At 34.1% G+C, this 22,033-nt stretch overlaps 1 protein-coding gene across 4 annotated transcripts; it reads left to right on the top strand.

The window, feature by feature from the left end:
* Positions 1-1,819: 1,819 nt before the first annotated feature.
* Positions 1,820-11,309, top strand: LOC149149399 (ran-binding protein 1 homolog c-like). Of its 4 annotated transcripts, XR_016262667.1 has the most exons (6): positions 1,820-2,216; positions 3,340-3,491; positions 3,656-3,781; positions 10,534-10,620; positions 10,714-10,806; positions 10,979-11,309. XR_016262667.1 is itself a non-coding variant. In XM_089440026.1 (5 exons), the coding sequence occupies exons 1-4, from the start codon at positions 2,041-2,043 to the stop codon at positions 10,779-10,781; spliced, it is 522 nt and encodes a 173-aa protein (XP_089296152.1). In that variant the 5' UTR covers positions 1,822-2,040; the 3' UTR covers positions 10,782-10,806; positions 10,979-11,309. The 4 variants fall into 4 exon arrangements, 3 of the variants coding, with proteins under 3 accessions (XP_089296154.1, XP_089296153.1, XP_089296152.1); XM_089440026.1 differs by lacking the exon at positions 10,534-10,620 and having other exon boundaries at positions 1,822-2,216; XM_089440028.1 differs by lacking the exons at positions 10,534-10,620; positions 10,714-10,806 and having other exon boundaries at positions 1,821-2,216.
* Positions 11,310-22,033: the final 10,724 nt, after the last annotated feature.

Consider the following 22,033-nt stretch of genomic DNA (forward strand, 5'->3'; position numbering starts at 1 on the left):
GGGTTGCCAGAAGACAAGGCATCACGACCCAGAAGAAGAGAAAAAAAAGTTGTTGTAAAACCAGGGTTTTACAATTTTTTTTTCTTCTGCAAATTATAAGACTGACTAGAAATGACAATAGCATGCAACCAAAAATTGTAGAAAGTGTATTATACAACCACGAAGAGGGCCCTACTATGAGAAAAACGAAGACAGTGACTAGAAATGACATTAGCCTGTAACCAAAAATTCCCGAAAGTGTATTATACAACCATGAAGAGGCCCCTGTCAAGAGAAAAAGAAAGACATTGTATTTGAGGCTAATTGAAAGCTGAATGTAGACTCACTTGAAATTTATAGTAAGCTAGTTGATAACTAATTGAAAATTTGACTTAAAGCTGATCCATATTAGTATATGGGCATCGAATGAGAACTTTGAACTGGGTTGCCAACTAATTCATCATAATATATGTAACCTGTCTCCAGACAAATAATTCTGTTTTAGAGAGAATCTACAGTTGTATTTAGCTCCCTATGGATGTGATGGAAATTGATTTCCTAGAAGTGGTTCTTTAACTCCACAATTTTCCTTTTCCAGGAGGATAAACTTATAACTTCCAACTATGCTTTACTGTCATTTTTTTTTGGCTCCATTACAATATTTGTATGTCAACAACATGGCACACTACAACCAAGAAGATGAACAATTACATCATTAAGAGTTACAAAACCATCTTGCCATCGAATAACCAACATTAATTAAACAACCATTTAACAACATAATAGCAATTACACTATATATATATATATATATATATATATATATATATATATATATATATCACATTACACGTATAAATACCGCATTTCAATAGAAGTTAGATGAATTGCGCTAGTCCCAAAGTTTTGCTTTGACTTGAAATTAAACTCTTCTTCACTTTGTGATTTTTGTGTTATCCACTAGCATAGACCCATCTTAAATATAGATATAATATGAGCGGAGAGGGATCCAATTTCTTCATTGGCAATTATTTTTTATGAGCAAACATTATTTAAATGTTTTGTATTTTTTTTTTTTTAATTTATTTTGGCCGACACTAGCAAAATTTCAACTTTGATGATGGACAAACATCGCTGTAACGATACTAGGCTGTAGAGTGAGCTTGGCATATTCATATTATTTTCATCCTCAACATTGAGGATTGTGTAAAGCTCAGTGGAAGATGCCCCTTGGAATGATGGACAAACATGGCTGTAACCATACTAGGCTATAGAGTGAGCTTGGCATATTCATATTATTTTCATCCTCAACATCGAAGATTGTGTAAAGCTCAGTGGAAGATGCCCCTTAGAATAGTTTTGATTCCCCCAAAATGACTACCATTCTCAACCCCTCCCCATGACATTTGAACTTAAGACCTCGTAACAACTAAACCCCATACAAACCAACTACCCTACAACTTATCATGGATCAACCACAACAATACTTATTATAATAATTTAAAACCAATATTTCTAATTACTTTTCCATATTTATCTCATTTACAAACCCCTCAACCCCATCCCATTATTATTACAATAAACACAATAATATATCACCGAGGAAAGAGTTCAAAATTGCGAAAACAAAAAACGACCAACAACCTCTAGTCCCAACATGACAACATGAATGAAGTAGGCCTCTCATGATGGAGATGATTTAGGGGTTATCCCATGGCCTTCTCTCCCTTTGAAACCCCCCAACCATCCCTGTAATAATTTATTATATTATCTTTAACGATGCTACTTTTACTCTCAATCTTTAACAGCTACCGGCCTTCCCTCTTCAAAACCCTTATATAGAGTGTTTTCTCTCCATCGACCTCAAAAACCCTTATATAGAGTGTTTTCTCTCCGTCGACCTCATTGCCCTTTGCCTTCGAAGCATTTTTGCACAGTTAAATCCTTTGTCCAAAATCCTCGGGGTTTCGCATTCGTGTCTGATATTGGGCGAGTTTCTGGCATATTTTGGATCCATCGATTTCATTCGAGCCCTCCCTCTGTGCACTATCTGGTATTGGGATGGCTGGAACTCAGGAGGATCATGTTCTTACACGGGAAGTAGATGACGATTTGAGAGAGAACGAGGATGATGCCGGAAAGGAAGAGGACACTGGAGCTCAGGTTGCACCCATTGTTAAGCTTGAGGAGGTTACTGTCACCACGGGCGAAGAAGAGGAGGATGTCCTTCTTGACATGTAAATTTCTTAATCCATGGCTATTTCATGATTTTGTTTTCTCAGTTGAAAGTTGTTTTCATGGCCTCTTCGGTGGCCCTTTTCCTATGCACATAAATGGGACCTTGACTATAAGGAAGATGCATTTGGGCAGTTATTTACTTCTAATTTTTCTCCTTTTTAGTAAGATCTGTTTTTATCGGGTTCTCGATGTTTTGTTCACCTGTTGATGATGATCGGATTTGTCATTTCAATGGGGTGCTGAAGAAACTCTATGGTAGATGCATTTAGCAGGCTATGGTTTGTTTTATCGGGTAATTAGGGTTTTGCTTTTCTGTGTATTTTGTGAGTTTCTTGTTGTTTTGATGTCCCATTGATATTTTGATCAGCATTTTTTGATCTCATTATGGTTTGTAATAATTGTTTTCCTATGTTGATAGGCTGCCGATGAAGATTTTTTCGGGGATGCATTTGATGGTTTATTTGTTATCATTGGGGGTTTTGTATTTTGACGAGTCTTTTTATATTTTGTTGAACTATAGGCCATCCTTTTTTCAATGTCTTTGAAGAATCTACGATGGTTTCTCTGTTATTCTGGTTTAGTGGGGGGTGTGATGGTCATTTGTTATTGTTAAGCATACGGGGTTTCGTATTTTTTGGTTTTTGGATTAGCCATTGAATACTGAATTGGGCCTATTTGATAATCTGTCTTTTGGTTATTGGCATTAGGGTGATTTGTCTTTTTATGTTGTGAGGTGGTATGATTCAGGCATATGTCTGTTTTGGTCTTCCGTCAACTGTTTTCGTTGACTTTCTATGATGTTTTGAACAGGCTGTTGATCATTTCTGTACTTTATGGGGATGTATGGGATGAGCATTCTTTTGTTATTAAATAGTTGATGATTTGTATTCTTACATGTTTGATGTTATTATTGAGCTTTTTTGTGGGATCCTTTTCAGTAATGTTAAGGAATATCTCCTGTGTTTTTAATAGGTCGTTGGTAATTTATCTTTGAATGCATTTGATATGGTGGGATATTGCGGACATTACTTCTAATGGATGCCATGGGCTCTTAAAATGATCCTAATGCAGTTTCATTGTTTATTAATATTCCCATTCTTTTTTATATGTTTGACCCTGCAGGAAGGCGACGCTGTACAGGTTTGACAAGGATGGGAATCAATGGAAGGAGCGTGGTGTAGGAACAGTAAAGTTTCTTAAGCACAAGGATACTACAAAGGTTCGGATGGTCATGAGGCAATCCAAGACATTGAAAATATGTGCAAACCATTTAAGTATGTAAATTTGTTTGTTTGTTTTTTTTTTGTGTAATTTCACCCCCTGAGATTGTAATAGCTTATCTTACGTCCAAGTTTTAAGAGGCTTTCTGTGCCGAGAATTTGTGTTGATCCTTATTATCTGGATTATGTTTTTTTTTTTTTTTTTTTTTGCCTTGCAGTTCATTCCCCAATGTCACTTCAGGAGCACGCAGGTAGTGATAAAACTTGGGTCTGGCATGCAACTGATTTCTCAGATGGGGAACTGAAGGAAGAACTCTTCTGCATTCGTCTTGGCTCTGTAGACAGTGAGCACTGTTCTTAGACTCTTCTAATCCTTGTTATGATCTTTTCTTTCTGTCTTGTATTTTTCTTTGATAAAATCAATGTTTGAGTACCTATATTCTTGGATCATTTCATTGAAGGGTTGATTTTGCATATGTTCTTAGGATTCTTTTGTGCAGATTATAGTGGGTTGGTAAGGGATCTTCCTCCCCAAACACCCTATCAGCATAGTTAAGACTTGAGTTTAGGGTGGATTTAATTATCTCTGGTAATAGCAAATGATACGGAGGATTGTGCATAACCCACCCCCTTTTTGATTCCAATAAGCAGAGCTGATCACTATGGTAATCCGATTTCAATTTGTAGTTAGAAAATGGGGTCACAACTTTCCATATTTTTTGTTTTGTTTTGTCTTTTTACATCAAACAATAGTATATGTAGTTAGAAAATGGGGTCACAACTTTCCATATTTTTTGTTTTTTTTGTCTTTTTACATCAAACAATAGTATATTTATTAGAACCATAGTCAACTAAACAAACAGGAAACAATTTATTTGACAGGTGGAAGAAGTGATAGGCTTAGAGCAATTGAATTGTAGGCCATGCTTCTTGACAAATTGATGAACAGATGTCTCCTTACTTGAGATTTAGGTTGGCACCATGGCACCATCCTGTCCATCATTATACACTAATCTTGTCATTATCTTCTTCACTGTGAATGACTAGCCTGTTCCCTGCAAATAGATCTGGGCATAGAGGAGCCAATCCAAGAACAGTAATCTCTAGCACAAGACAATATTAATGATCTAAATACCTAATCCTGAAGCTTGAGTTTGATTTTTCTCTACTGGTTCTGAATCTCTGATTGAGAATCTCCCACTCGTCATTATCAAACCTTCTCCTTCATCATTGGCATCAGCTACACTGCTGAGGTACTTTGGTTGGTTGTCATTGGACTTGAGAGCTTGAAGTTTCAAATGATTATAGTAACAGACAGCCAAAAAAGCCAATCCACACCCACTCAAGTTTATGACTGTAACCTTTTCATTTATTACAGACAAAGATTGTGTTATGAGCAGCCAGTCCTTGACAAGACCAGCAACATTCATAGTCAAGGCTGAAGTCTTTCCTATCAGAAGAAACACTGCAAGATTAAGAGCCAAGGCACAAGCAGAAATGTCATGTAATCCAAATCAAAGGAAGAGACCCTGATTATCAGAAATGGGTATTCTACTAAGGCCCAGGGGGTGCTGAGAAAAACAAGGCAACAAGGAGCAAAAAAGATGTGATAGGATTCAACTTAATCCCTTTTGATGTTCGTGGAATTTGTATGAGAACCAATTGGGTAGTCTCACATGCAACTGCACTTAACTGGAGAATCACCTCCCATGCATTCATCTTGGCCTCCCCATAAGCTGAAATAGTAACTCCAATGGATATGGCCAACATATTGGCCTCGGGCTCACCTTTATAAGCTTCTTTCTTCAGGGAAACCACAATCAAATACACAGCAATGGGAATTAGAGCTTTCAGCATTTGAAATAATGATACTGAGAGGAAAACATAGGCAGAATTTGAAAACCAGAGACCCAAAGAATACACTTATCAATACTATGGGTTCAACGAGCTTGAAGACTCTTACAACAGCAACAGCCAGTGTTGAGTAGAAGGCCATGTGAATCATGGTGGGACTGATCACACTTAAGTTGTCAACCAATGGCAACTCCAATGGATATGGCTAACATATTGGCCATGGCCTCGCCTTTATAAGATTCTTTCTTCAGGGGAACTGCAATCGAATGCATATCAAATGGGCACAAGAGCTTTCAACATTTGAAATATCGATACTTTGAGAGACATGCACCAAGGGCTGCATCATTTAGGATTTGTACTCAGTTTAGGTGTCATATTCAAGGGGAAGTTGTTATGCTTTCCACCACTTCATAGATTGTTAGAGTGATGAAACAAAAGAGGCTCCCTCTTGAGGCTAGATTATGTCATTCATATCAGCTGTGTTTTTGATGTCCTAGCTCAGCCAGGTCTTGCCAAAACTCTGTTGAGGTTCAAAATTTATTATAAACTGAAATGTCTTCACAAGAATTGACCTCATAAAATGCCATAATCACAAGATATGCCATACATGGCTGTGATTATGGCTCGCAAGACCCTTAGACTTTGAGCAATGAGGCTCGCAACATCACTTATGATTATGCACTCTACAATTCTGTGACCAGCTGAATGTCAAGCAATTGAACCGCGATTTAAATCCTATTTTGTCAGCAATAAGTACTATACTTTGTCTTTATTTAGTGTAGAGAACCAAGCACTTATTCTGCTCATCTATAGAAGGGACAATGGTTGTTTGCCTATGAGGTATAAGGAAATCCTATCAGGAATACCCTAGGTGCCCTTCCTTCGGTACATCTGGTAGTTAGCTAAAAGTGGTTTTTCATGACTACAGTTCTATTTTCAGTGGGCGGCTTGGCACCATTTTTAGAAAGGAGGTGCAAAGGAGCTACCTAACTTAATTTGGGTGATTTTAAAATTCCTCTTTGTTAAATTTGGAAAACTTGAAGTTTGGGAAATGTTTATTTTGTATTTTTGACAAAGTTGACCCCGTTGATTAGTTTGCAACTTTACATGTGAGATGGAACTATATTATTGAACAAGAAAGCTGATTTGGAATTCTTATTTGTTGAGACAAATTAGTTAGTAATGGAATTCTAGCTGATTGCATGAGTTTTTTTTTACTTATGAAGAGATCAAGCCACTTATTGCAATGGTTTAGTGGAAGCCATATTTATGGTTGTTATCGGGCAATTTTGCAGCATTTTCCTCACTTCAGCCACTCAACAACAGTTAGATTTTGCATGAATAGGCCACCCACCTTTGGGAATTTGGGGAGCTATAAGAGAACACTGAATGGCATTATTTTCTAGAGTTTCCTCAGTGAGCAGTCAACGTTCTCTTCCATCCTTCCTTTTTCTCATTGCTGCCTACATCTCTGTGCAGTGCATACTATTGCAATCATTCTCATATTTTATCTCCATGATGCAAACAATCTTTTGACTAATACAGTGATGGAGTTTGACCATGCAGTTTCTTTACAGCTCTCCAAATTCGATGGTTGAACAGTGTTGTATGTTGCAGTAGTGTGAATGACCTAAGTGCCTGTACTTTGAAGATTTTTTATCACTTAAAAGTGCACAACCATCTTTTCTTCTTTCATATTTGGTGGTTGTGGACTGGGATTTTGCATATTATTTGGTCTTATAAGTTTCTTGTGTCCTTGGATGCTTACACATATATCAATGAAAACTACTTTATGTGCTGATCACTCATATTGACCAAGCATATGCTTCCAAGTGCTGAAAGTGCATGAACACGAGGGACACCCTCCTGACTGGAGAAATGACAGTCCAAACAGAGGAGTAATTAGCTGTGACCTTAGGCTAATTAGTAATTTCTCATAGCTGTTTCTTAGTTTTGCACAAATCAGATCAGAGAGAGAACACTTCCCAATACATAGTATTAAAAATTATAAGATGAATTTTGAATTTAACAAAGTCAAAGGATGAACCGAAGTCTTGGATAGCTAACGCAGATCTGACACCTTTATGAGACAGAAATCAGAATGCATGGACAGAGACTACTAGGAGCTTTCCAGAATATTTCCAATCTAGCTCATGCATGGACGAGCACAAATTCTCTTCAACAAGAGAATGTGCAAGTTAATTAATCTTCAGTAAGTTGACTACATATGGATGAGATATAGTGAATTATCTACAAGTTGAAAGGTTCTTTAGCAAATGTATGCTAAAAACATGTGGATCTAGATTAGCGTAATCTCCAAGCTAGGTTACAACTGAATGTACATCATGGGGGGTAAAAATGCAAGGGTCACTTGATTGTCAACAGCCATATACAAGGAATTCATATCACCCACCTGAGAATCGGGCAAACTGAAAATCACTGATATGTCGATGTTGCATAAGGAGAACACATATTGCCCTATTTCCAGCTAGAGGCCCCATTATAGTCAAGGTTTGCATTTTCAAGACTACAGGGATTGCAATTTTCATTCACAAGAAAATTTGTCCCATTTTCTTACCAGAATATGCATCGAGAAGAGAGGCTGAACCGGTGCCCCTTATTCCATGCCTAATCATCAAGCCCAAAATAACACATGCTTTTCTTGGTGGAAAACATCACTTGTGGATGGAAATTTAGCAGAATCATGAAAAACCATGTGAATGGGATTATCGTGCACCCAGATAACTAAAAAACAAATAAGTCTATCAAGGATTGTGCAGACGGAAATTGGAAGCAGTCGAAAAAATCCTTGTTAGGACTCGAAAGGCCCCAAACATCTAAAAAGGTTGTGAAGGCTTTAGGGAACAAAGCATGATGCTACAATTCCAACACCAGAAGTCAATAAAACGTTTTTTTCTCTTTTACAATGTCATGAAGATCGTAACCTCGAATACTAGAAGAGGTAAGCCAGAAAATAAGGGTAGAGCTCTATAAAAAGAAGCTAATATTTGACAAGCCTGACATTGTGTTTGTCTAATAAACAAAGTTGTCAAGTGAAGCAATTGAAATGGTATATTTGAAAAAACACAAAAGATAGAAGAAAACAATGGGCAGAGTATATGGCCTTCTGATATGGTGGGATCAATACAAATTTTGTACAAGTATATGTAGGGAGATTATGGGTAAGCTAAGACTTCTCCTCGAGCATTGGAACTTGTAATTTTATGTAACCAATGTCTATGGAACTAATTTAGCTGTTTCAAAACCTATCTATTGGAAACTCTTGTAATAAGAAATGAAGAACTATTGCAATTACCCTGTAGAGGCTTTAATAACACCTGGTATTCTGGTTAGTGATTTTATTGGACCTCATGTGCATATCCTACATGCACAGGATGGACTATTCATATGTTACAGGGTATTATTCTTATTATTTAGGGTGCACATCTTCAGGTGCTCAAGAACGATTACTAGAATAGTCAGTTAATTCTGCAATTTAAAGGATGAAAAAGGAGGTTATAGGAGTCTAGTTTTGGTTCTCATCCACAATGTCACACTAGTTTGCCTGGGCATGGTTCTCATGGTTTAATAGTGACTTGAGGAGTCATAATACCACAGATCACTAAACACAAACAGCTAAGGTAGCCCAAGGACAATAGCCATCTTTACACATTAATTAACAGGTCTTACATTAATTATCCTAGGGGGTTTTAATACTTCCAAATGCTTAAAAAACAGTTAGCAGAGCATTCACATTACACATTCCAGCAATCTTTTCTATAAACCAACCAAATGCAGTCAGGAGAGCCCTCCTTTTAAACTATACAACCTTATTGTTAGTATGATCAACCTTATCTTAATATATAGTGTGACAAACCTATGTGACAGGCAGGTGGAAAACTTTTCTCGTAATTGACTAAGCGACGTCCTGCGAGCCAGACTTGAGACGGAAAACCCTCGTCAAAAGTATATGCTTGGCTCTTTTCCAAACAAATGAATAGTCAATGAGGTTTTGTGTAATCACTTCTGGTATCGTATTGGGTTATTGTTAGAAGCGATAATTGGATTCGGATTCTCATCGAGTGAGTTGTTCTGCTTTCTCAATTTGAGAGGGTTTTTTTGGAGGGAAAAACAAAAGAGGACATACAAGAATAGTGAGGGGAAAGATGCAGAGGAAGAGGATTGAGAACATCGCCAGCAGGCAGGCTACATTTTCCAAACGTAGGTGGATTGCTGAAGAAAGCTTACGAGCTCTCGGTGCTCTGCACTGCAAAAGTTGAACTTGTGATTTTCTCCCCGGCAGGAAAGCTCTATGAACTGTTTTTTAGTGAAAATCCTACTATTTTGATTCTAATAATCATGGCTATGCAAACCTCATGAGATTCTTACTAATAACCCCGGTGGTGCAAGCCGTAGTAAGCTCGATGTTGAAAAACTTAGTGTAAAACCTCCAAATCGCTGGTTTTGTTGTAGTGCTTATTGGAGAGTATATAAAAAATTTCACACCTTTTTATGAGATATGGGAGGAAAACATGTTAAAGATTTTTAATAAATATAAAATTTCCAAAATGATGCTAGTTACGTGTGATTCTTTTTTAATTGTTTGTGATTATGAAAAATGAAACTCAATGTTTTTTCATTAGTGCATACATATTTCATTATATAATTGCATATAGAAAAATCATTCCAGAGCCGATAACAATAAAAGTGAAGAATTTATGGTCCAATGTTATATTTAAGGGAGATGTTTAAGGATGACGTTTGAATTTTGTTTTTCATTTTAAGACATTTGGAGCAAATATTAGGAAGGACTTTGAGAAAGGATTGTCCTTGATTTTCGAAAATGGGGTTGTTCCTTTCCAGCCATATGCCCCAAGTGACCATCAAAGGGAGAGCTCATATGTTTTTTGGATGTTTTCTTTATAGCCATTTTTTTACACATATCCATAGAGTCCCCATGCCATTGATGTGAATTACTTGTTCGGTTTTTTTTAACCAAACAAGAAAAATTAAAAAAATACCTCAAGATAAAAGACTGAAACAAAGACCTATTGACATACCTTTTAAAGTATGGAAAGAACTTGTAAAATCATATGAGAAGTTGGATGCACAAAGAAAAGCCGGCAATGAGAGCATTCAGGGATTGAATTTTTCATTAAACATTATTTAGAATGTATTAATACTTATAAGTATCTTAGACATGTATTTGTGTGAAAATAAATTGAATTGGTTTATGTTTAAGGACAAGGCATCCAAGGCAAGGTTAACCAAGACAAAAGTCACTCATCGTAGTGGCCAGAAAGGTTTAAAAGCACTGATAACAACCTTTGTAAGTATATTAAACATGTGATATTTTTTTAATAAATTTTGTACTAGAAGAAAGTCATTGTTATCTAATTTCTCCCTATTTACTGATTGATAGGAACTAAAATATGGAAGACCTCCAAATCATTTGGAAAAGGAGGTGCTGCAGCAAAAGAGATGGGTTGAATTTGTTGTTTGGATGGACTCTATGGTATGTAATCTTAGTTGGATTTCCAATATACTTTTAAACCATATTTTCATTTTATTTTTTAGTACTGTTAGATATTATATCTTACCTCATTTTATGGTTAACATTGTATAACAAAAACATGCGTTGTGTTATGTAATTAATACTAACATGTAATATTGATTTTTTTTGTCAGAATGCTATAGGTAATGATTGCCAAGACGATGATCCAAATTATGTTCAACATATATCAGGAGATGATGAGGATGAGGATGAGGATGATGGTGGTGAAGGAGGAGATGATGATGATAGTTGCGGTGTTGGTGATGATGTGGATCAGAGTAATGAGGATGGTCAAGATGATCATGAGGATGATCTTGGTGGTGGTAGCTAGGGATGCACATGCATTGTTTTTTATGAAGAAATTATTGTGTAGAATGACATTGTTATGTTTAGATGGGTGTTGTGAATTTACCCTATATCAATGAGACATTTTGATTTTGTAATCATATGATGAGTTTGATTTATGTATGTTGTTAATTTATCGTAGAATAACGATATTCATGTGATATTTTGATTTGTTAATCATATTTGAATTTTACTTGTTTTGATTAAAAATAACACTGATTTATTAGTATTATGTTGCTATTTTATACATCTTTTGAAAATTGTTAATGACACATTGTTATTTTTTTGGATGGATGTTGTCAATTTCTCTTAAATTTCTTTACAAATGTTTTTGAATTGTGATATCTGCTTTAATGATATTTAGAAACTATCATATATTTCACTATGAATCTATAAAGGGGGTCATATATGTAAAGAAAAATATACTCTATATAAGAAGTCAAATGCGGATGTAACCATGGATGCAAAATTGAAAGTAAAATTGGATGTTAAACTAGGAATTAATACAAAATGCAAACAATTGACATACAAAGTGTTTTAAATTAGAAGTGAAAAATTGTGTAATAGTTGACACAAAGAATGGAACAAAACATGGCATACAAAAGGATATCAAATTGGGCAAAAACAAGGACACATAAATGGGCACCAAATTAGATGCAAAAAAAGACAACAACTAGATGTAAAATAAGATGCAAAGTTGAGCGTTAAAAAGAAGCAAAAAAAGTTACAAATTAATATGCCAAATGATGATGCAAATAATGGTGTAAATTTGGGATGCAAACTTGGGTGCAAAAAAAGAAAAAAAAAAGATGTAAGAAAAGACATAAAACAAGATGCAAAATGGGGCTGAAAAAAGGTGAAACCAAGGATGCCATATTGGATGTAAAAAATGATTCCTAATCACATGCAAATTTAGGCTCGAACTCAGACACAAAATTATATGCAAATGTGGACACAAAATGAGGCAAAAAAATATGCAAATTTGGATGGTGAAAACGATGTAAAACTAGACACCAAAAAAATGCAAAATTGGATGAAAAAGTCGGTGTAAATAATGGTGCAACATTGGACACAAGTAGACACAAAAAAATGGTGCAAAAAGGGGCATAAAATAGCTTAAAATTGGGTGCAAAACTTGGTGCAAAAACAAATACAAAAGTAGACGTAAAAAATGACTCTAAATTGAATGTACCATTAGACACAAAATAAGATGCAAAGGTGGACACAACACATGACTCAACATAAGATGCAAATATAAATGCAAATTTGGATGCTCAAAATGATGTAACATTAGATGCAAGAGATGGTGTTAAAAATGATGCAAAATTGGATGAAACAAATGACGCAAAATATGGTGCAAAATGAGATGGGAAAAATGGAGACAAATCAAACGTAAATGTGGATGTAAAAAATGGTCCAAAAAAAGATGCAAAAATGGGCACAAAAATGGATGCAAAATTTGGTGCTAAATCAAATTCAACACATGGTGCAAAGATAGGCACCAAAGCTGGTGCAAAAATAGAAGCAAAAACTAGTGTAAGACTAGATACAAAACCTGGCGAAAGACTAGATGCAAAAACTGACACAAAATGGATGCATAAAAAGACGTTAAATTGGATTCAAAATACAGTGTAAACTTGATGCAAATGATGGTGCAAAAATGGAAGCAAAGAATGACACAAAATAGGAAGCAAAAGATAATGAAAAATAGATGCAAAAAATGACACAAAACTAGAAGCAAAACCTGTCATAAAATAAGATGCAAATCTTGGTTCAAAATTTGACGCAAAAAATGATGCATAGTTTGGTGTAAAAAATGATGCAAAATCTAGCGTGAAAAAGGATGCAAAATCAGGTGCAAAAAAGGACGCTTTAAAAATTGTACAATAGAGCCAGATTTAGCGCCAGGTTGCTCATCACAATTACAAAAAAAATGCACTAAAATCTGGCGCTAAATCTGGCGCAAATCACTGGTTTTGTTGTAGTGGATGGACATGAAGGAAGCCATGTAGAGAAGAGGAGTTGTCACAGATATTTGTGATGTGAATGATGATGAACAGGATCCATAGGTTCCACAAGAAAAAGCTAAGGATTTGTATCTTTAATTAATCTTTGTTAAGTTAATTAATGGATTTTATTGTCTTGCTAGTGTGAGAGGCACTGATGGTTGCTGTGAGTCTATCTTTGAAAACTTTGATAGCTATGGGGTAACACTTTATTTCTCTTTTGATGCAATTTTTGTTACCCAAGATGGAACAACTATTGCAACTAATGAGGCAACAGAAATAGAATGCTACATGGAAATCAATATATCAAATTTGAAATAAAAGCTATTTTATTTTAGAAAGTACTTTTCAATTAGTTATAATGAAGTTGATCTATGGTTGGATTGATTATGTGGTGGGTGAGGAACTATTGTGCCCACTAAGATGGAGTTGAATATCAATACCCTTGAACATTCACCTTCAAAATGTCCTATGATCCCAACAGTATGAGCTTAGGCTCTTCAGGAGGGACCTATATTTGAGTAACAAACTTACTACCTCATTTATTTTCTCAATAAGAGTTGTGGAAGATCTCATGAATTCTTCTTTTGTTCAAAATGTCTAAGGAATTACCCACATCCATCACATTTGTTCTAATTCTGTAGGGTCCATAAACCTTGTTGAAGGTTGTCTTTAACTTATTCTCAGAGACTTGTCTCCTTGTAGGGATCATATTAAAAGTCATGAATTCCTATTTTCGTTTCCCTTATAGGGAACTGGCCAAGGCACATTGGCACATATTTTGTGTGTATGAGCAAACACATCATTTTGAGATGGTCAATGCCACTAAGGAACTTATTAGACAATAATTCTCCACGATGAGTAATCTAGCTAAGAAATGACAACATCCCTATCTTCATGTAAGGAAATTTGATATTGTTAGGGTGAATATTCTCAATATTAAATCTAATTATGGAATCATTCCTAAATAGGAGGTTCCAGGAAGCTGATAACTATGAGGAAGATGCAACATTTCAAGTAGGTTTTATTTGCAAGGGGTTGATCCAAGTGACATTAAACTATCCATATTATTTTAAGAGTTCTTGTACAGGATAAGTTTGCAGATTTCTACAGGATTTCCGCCTATATGTATCACACACAATTTTGCAAAATCCAAAATAGCAGCAATACTCAATTTCTTCCAAAACGACTATTATATAACGAATACAAGAGAACATTTCCTTGATTGCAACCTCAACTGGAGTAGGGAAGAAACACTTTAAACTCTATCTCGAGGTATAAGCATAGGTATATCCTAAACATTAATGGCATATTTTTGCCCAGTAGCTAGCAGATAATTCAATATTTAGATTTTTAATATAAGACTCATCAATCAACTAGATGCATTTATATCAATTGGAAATTATTTTCCTGAGAAATTAAATATTCCATAAATGTGGAATTTTGATCATATGACCATGTAGGGAAACTATGTCACCTTGAACACTACTTGTATACCTCTTTATATATATCTAAAAAGAAAGAAGTCTATTTCTTTTAGGATGTTATTTTACAGTTGCAATTTAAGATTGAAGCTTCCAATTGATGATTTTTATGTCCAAGGGTGGAAAAGTTGTTCATCCACATGAATCTTCATTGATCCTTTCCAATGTTTGATGAATATAACGCCCATATTTCAATACAACCTAGGCCATTTTAGTTAACCAATGCAAGTTGGATCTAGCTCCATCAATGTAAAAGACAAATTCTATGCTCTAATTCTAAATAAATGATGAATTTATAAAGTTTTACTACTTAGGCAGTGCTGATCTCATCATTCTTCTTATCTCTAGCTTGATATATTCAGGTTGTCCTTTTTTAATTCAGTATTTTGAATGAAGATTTGATTTGTAGTTCTTTCACACATTCCATGTTTGTGAGTCTTGCAAGATCGGCTTTTTATTATCTTTGTGGAAGCATGAGATCTCCTTTGAAATAAAGTAATCATCCTAGCTTCTTGCAAGAAAAAGATTTCAATTAATTTGTAATGGAAGAAAAAGGGAATATGTGTCTAATTATTTATCAAAAGCTTGATCTCCCAGATAATATTTACAGAGTTGTTATAAAAATTTAATCAAGAATGAAATTGAAGCTCTCTTTATTAGTTCCACCCTCTTGGAAAAAATGGCATACTTCTGCCGAGTGGCTAGAAAATAGTTGAACATTCATATTTTTACTGTGAGACTCATCAATCAACTAGACGTGTTGATGTAAATGGATCTTATTTTCTTGATAAAGTAAATATTCCATCACTATAGAATTTTGATCATATGCCCATATAGGGAAACCAAGTAATCCCACCTTGAACATTGCTTGTATACCTCTTTGTATATATATAACAACCAAACAGTCTATTTATTTTAAGTTGTTATTTTGTAGTTGCAATTTAGGGTTGAAACTTCCCACTACTAATTTTTGTGTCTAAGTGTGGCACAGTTTTTCATCCACATGAATCTTCCTTAATCCTTTTAAACGTTTGATGAATATAGTGCCCATCTTTCATTACAACTTAGGCCATTTTAGTTAACCAATGCAAGCTGGATCTAGCTCCATCAATGTAAAAGACAAATTGTGTCCTCTAATTCTAAATAAATTATGAATGTATAAAGTTTTTCTACTTATGAAATGTTGATCTCATCATTATTTTTGTCTCTATCTTGATATCTTCAGGCTATTTTTTTTCCCAATTCAGTCATTTGAATGAAGATGTTATTTATAACTCTTTCACACATTCCTTGTTTGTGAGTCTTGTAGGATGGGGTTTTTATTGGCTTTGTGGAAGCCTTAGATATCCTTTGAAATAAAAGTAATTATGCTAGCTTCTTGCAAGAAAATGATTTCAATTAAGTTGTAATGGAAGAAAAAGGGCATATCTATTGGATTCTTCCTCAACAACTTGATCTTCAAGAAAATATTTACAGAGTTATTAGAAAAATTAAATCAAGAATGAAGTTCAAGCTCTCTTTATCAGTTCCACCCTCTTGAAAAAATGCAATGTGTCATTTCAGTTTCATACCAAATGGATTTATCAATTCCACTCTTGGAAAAAATGCGATGTGTTGTTTCAAATTCAAACTCAGTGGATTTATCAATTCTATCCTTGGAAAAAATGTTTTTTGTTGTTTCAGTTTGATATTGAGAGCTACCAATGAGCGCACATAAGGAATCCATGGCCAGGACAACTACCCTAATATTGAGCTTTAATATATCACATGATTTTCATCAAATGGCAAACAAAAGTGGGATTGTGTTCTCGAGCTGTGTTGAAGCAAATACTGGTCAAATGCTATCATTTTCAGACTTTAGGAAAAGCATATTGAGGTTTTTACCTTTTTAAAGAATTTTCAAGGACGTCTAAATTTGTACAAGAGATTATGGTATGGAACATATGATGCTTCCATATTTTTTAACTTGCTACTTGGGTACTAGTGTCAATTCCATTAGTTGACAATTACAAAGGAATAAAAGTAAAAATATTGAAACATTTTTCCCAACAATGTTACTTTAGCTTAAACTTGGTATCAAGACTCATTTAGAGTCCAACTTTCATCCGCATAACATCTGACATCTGGTGTATGTTTCCTACCTTTCTTTTTCGTCCTTTGCATTCATTCTCTTTTGCACGTTTGGATAAATTGAAAGGTTTGTTACATTGGTCGATGTAGATCTTATGTGAGCCTATGGATTTCCTAATCACGAGATCTGTTTTCTGTCACCATGCCTATTGGGAGGCAAGAAACTCTCTCTAAAGGTGATTAAGCATACTCTACAAATGTGACTTACGTGATAATTTGATCATTTTCTTCATAAAAAGTAGAGAACACCAGTAATTTAGGGTAAGAGTTCCTAGTATTAAATGAGTTTCTATTCAAATAGCAAATAGCATTATGCTTAACACTATAAACTTAGTGGAACTAGATTTTCCATGGCTAGAGCTAGCAAAATGGTGAAGTTTTGGATCTGATGGAAGAGGTGCTTAACCCTTTCATAGGTGATAGTTCGTCTCGAAAGAGAGGATTCATGGATATCTGGTAGGTCAAACTCTAATAGATATCTTGATGCCAAATGGGATTCTATCTTTAGAAGGTGGTCATGAGGAAGGGAATGAAAGGTTCCATCTTATTTCTTGTGAAACACCAATCGATGGATTCATAAAATTTGACCTGTCATTCACGAAGGAAAAGAGTAAACAAAACCTTCTCCACCATACGAAAGAATTTTCATCAACAAAGCCTTGTTCATCTGAAAACAAAAAAACCATAATCATTATCTAAAGCACAAAAAAACAAAATCCTAAGCATTATCTAAAGCACCAGAATAATTAATTTTTAGCCCCAAAAATGAAAACGATGAAAAATACCTAGATTGCTTGTCAACATTCGACACCAGTAAAAAAATCTTTTCTATTATATGTCAGGCCCACCTCGACTGCTTCTGTAGTCCCAAACACTTTAGATAAAACAAAATGCCAGCTCGATGAGAAAGACTATGATGCTCACGACTTTCTTGGAACCTACCTTGGATGCTTTAGGCTCTATCTGATTACCTTGGGAAAAGGAAACTACTGCTTATACCCTTGACCCTTTCCCCATTATCGCATCAACACACTCCATTAACGATTTCCCCATTATCACATCAATGCACTCCATTAACAAGAATTTACCCTAAAATGGGGGTGGAGAAGGCCCAAATAGAGGAGATTGTTGTTGCAAACAAAGGTCTTAGCCAACAGAGCCGAGGTTGTGCGGTGGATTACTCCCACGCGCTATGATACTCCCTGCTTGTTTTTGGCCTTAGAATAAAGTTTGCGAATAAACATCTTGCCCAAAAGAATAGGTTTTGATTACTCCCACGACCGTGATACTTCCTACCTCTTTTTGGACTACGAACAGAGCTCTCACCCAACAAAACAGACAGTGCGCTGGTGGTGCACTGTCACTCACACGGAATGATACTCCTACCTCTTTTTTGCCTCAGCTTGGCCATTTTTTTGTATAAAAAATACCCTATAATATATATATTATTTTATAACATATAAAAACCCCTCTAACCCGTATTATATAGTCAATATATTGTTTTTTGATTTTCTTATCTTTTATACCACAATATGAACGCAGATAATATTATATTGCTTCGTCAGTGAAGCCCCCATGGTGAGGACAAGAAGTGACACACTAGTTTGCCTTAAGTTTCATATTTTAATGAGCACTATATGTTTATAAATATCTCTGGTTCTAAATTATTTTAGAGTCCTTATGTTTACCAGCATCCAATTTGTTATCATACGACTATTTTATTTCCTTTCACAGAAGAATTATACATTTGATGTCATTTACAACCGACATCAATTTTATGTATTTAATTGGGCTTCCTCTCTTCGTATGCAGTCATATAGACCTGTAAAAACTATTTCTTAAGTTTTAATACCTTGTATTTTTGTAGTTTGACTCTCTAGGTAACTTGTCGATTCGTAACCTTCATCTAGATCTACGTTTATGCGTGGTCTTTGAATACCAACACACTATAACTTATGGAATAGCATCTACGAAGATGTTCGTGGTATCAACCTCTATGTTTCTATTTCTTTGAATTCTGGGTGCATAACCCAACACTCCAGTAGGCTCAGATTGTAACAATTATGAAATTTCTACTGGATCGTCTTGCCTAGATATTGCAGAGTTAATTTCTGTTGTTTTTTTCTTCCTTAGAATTATTCCATCCAAAAGAATATGTAGAAATTTGTGTTCAACAACATAGGTGAAGAATCACCCGCATTCCACTTAGCTACTATGGATTTCAATATTACATATCCCCTTCAGCCATGACAATTAACTTATTTACATAATTAACTTATTTACATAATTGTTTTAAGAGCAATTCACATAGTAAATTTTTAGTTATGTTAATTGAAGAAGGTTAATCTACCCTAGGGACTGTGTCAATTCCATTTTAAAGTGAACGATGTCATTCTTCCATAGTCATTTGTATGCATGCATAAGAATCTGGTATAAATATGTATTTTTCCTACTTATGGCTTTCACAAAACTTGTTGATTCTCTTCAATTTCATAAAATTAACTCATTTCCAATCTCCTATTTATATCTACACACAAAGGACCACTCTTCTACAATTCAACACTTGGAAAATTTGTCTCTAGTGCCTTCATAAAGAGATTTTGACATACCCCTATCAGTTTGACATATGAACTTGAAATGTATCAACATACATGCACATAATATTTCTTTCACTAAACGATGGTTTCCATCAATTATCATTCAATATGATAAAATCTAAATTGCCTATCAGTCTAGTCACCCTTAAACCATAAACAAAAAATACAACCATAATTCTAACCATAAGTTTCACTAGAAAAATAATCAGGAGTCGAGCACGTGTTACCCAACCATAAACTATATCCAATAGTCCCCCCTGAGCTAAGAACTTCTTGCCCTCAAGAATAAATAATCAATTTGATTCCTAGATGGTTTATTATATAGATTTTCTTCCCCGAGTAGATTTTAGCAATGTCCTTCTTTAAGGTCTGCTAACCTTTTTGCCTATGCCTTTTTGTTTTAGTTTTTCTAAGAAAAAAGATACTTTTATTTTTCTTTAAAGCACACTTTTCTCTCCCACAATGCTTTATTCTATCCCGCTTAGTATTTATATCCAACTAAGTGATTAACATAAATTCTCTCCCACTATTTTAATTTAATTTCTTTCATTTTTTTCCTCCTAGGGATATTTAGGAGACTTTAAGGGAAGGTCCATCATGTGGACTTGACCACCACAACTTTCTCTAAGATGCTAAGTAGTCTTCTACACTTTAGTGCTCTTTCTTGAATATTTCAAGCAATTTCTTTATTAATTCAATAATAATACAGTTACATCATTACATAAGCCTCATCATGACTTCCCTCACCATTAAATCTTGTAATAGTTCAATGTATAAAATTAATACTACCTAAAGAGCAACGACATATGGGTGTTACAAAAATTAATATTAATATGAATATGAATGTGAATGTTTAATAATTAATTTTGAAGTTTATTAATAATTTAATAATAACATTAATAATTTAATAATATATCAATCTAAATATTAACACATCATAATTATGATTGACTTGGTCAAACATGCTCAATATGAACATCATATTCAACCATTATTAATGATATGCACTATGTTTCACATGCCTATAATTAACCATAGAACATATTCAAAGTCAACATAATGACATAGTCAAATATAGTTAACCTTTGTAGTCAACCTTTGCATTCAATGTATCAATAGTCAACCATGGTTAACCTTAATGAAACATCTATTTATCATAGTCAATGATAGTCAATCTTGTTCACTCATAGTCAACCTTAGTCAGCCTTGGTTGACCATATTCAACAATCGTCAACCACGCCTATAGTTAACCATGTTCAACATGCATATAGTTAACCATATATATCATGCTTAAGATATGTAAAGTGAACATGATGACATAGTCAAACTATGGTCACCATAGTCAATGCTTAAAAATGTTTAATAATATTGGGTTTAATATTAGCGTTTGATATTGTGATGTTGGAATGGTACATAAATCTATTTAATGTCACATTGTGACAAACATTGTCGCATGCGACATTACATTGCAATTTATTCAATGTCACATTGTGCCATTACAAAATTAGTGTTTGTAATATTGAGTTTTATATTAGGGTTTAATATTGGGTTTATAATATTGAGTTTAATATTAGGCTTTAATATTGAGTTTATAATATTGTGTTAATATTAGAGTTTATAATACTCGTTTGATATTGGGTTTAATATTAGGGCTTATAAGGTTGGGTTTATAAGATTAGGTTTTATAATTTGATGGTTCCAAATATTGAGTTTAATATTATGACGTTGGACAGGTACACAAATCTATCTAATGTTGCATTGCAACAAACATTGTTGCAATATTACAATCAATGTAACAATCATTGTCACAATGTTACATTATAGTGAAATTTACTCAACATCGCATTGCAACATTACAAAATTATGGTTTAATATAGTGTTTATTATTAAGGTTTGATATTGGGTTTATAATATTTGGTTAATATTAGCGTTTATAATATTGGGTTTAATATTAACATTTATAATATTATGTTTAATATTAGCGTTGATACTATTGGGTACAATATTGAGTTTATAATATTGGGGTTAATATTAAGGTTTAATGTTAGGTTTAATATTAGGGTTTATAATTTGGGCTTATAATATTAGGTACATAAATATATCCAACATCACATTATGACAAACATTGTCGCAACGTTACATTACATTGCAATTTATTCAACCTTACATTGCAATATTACAAAATTAGGGTTAAATATTAGGGATTATAATATTGAGTTTAATATTAGAGTTTATAATGTAGTTTTCAATACATGGTTTAATATTACAATTTAATATTGGGTTTAATATTAAGATTTATAATATTGATTTAATATTAGGTTTATAATATTGGGTTTAATATTAGGGATTAATATTGTGATGTTGGAATGGTACAAAAAAATATCGAACATCGCATTGTGACAAAATTGTCCCAATATCACGATCAAAGTGATAACCATTCTTGCAATGTTACATTACATTGCAATTTATTCAATCTCACATTGCAACATTACAAAATTAGGGTTTCTATTATAGGGTTTAATATCGGGTTTATAATATTGGGTTTAATATTAGGGTTTATAATATTGGGTATATAAATATATCCAACATCGCATTGCAACAAACATTGTCTCAATGTGACAATCAT

The sequence above is a fragment of the Pinus tabuliformis genome, chromosome 9 (assembly GCF_031772625.1).
Source record: "Pinus tabuliformis cultivar Carrire ecotype Pingquan chromosome 9, CPIR1, whole genome shotgun sequence".
Taxonomy (NCBI): Eukaryota; Viridiplantae; Streptophyta; class Pinopsida; order Pinales; family Pinaceae; genus Pinus; species Pinus tabuliformis.

What these genes read in the sequence shown, in the direction of transcription:
- LOC149149399 (XM_089440026.1), top strand. Translation starts at nt 2,041, where the DNA reads ATGGCTGGAACTCAGGAGGATCATGTTCTTACACGGGAAGTAGATGAC. An exon ending in GAGGATGTCCTTCTTGACAT is followed by an intron (nt 2,217 to 3,339) that starts GTAAATTTCTTA and finishes TTGACCCTGCAG; the next exon opens with GAAGGCGACGCTGTACAGGT. An exon ending in TCGTCTTGGCTCTGTAGACA is followed by an intron (nt 3,782 to 10,713) that starts GTGAGCACTGTT and finishes ACTGATTGATAG; the next exon opens with GAACTAAAATATGGAAGACC.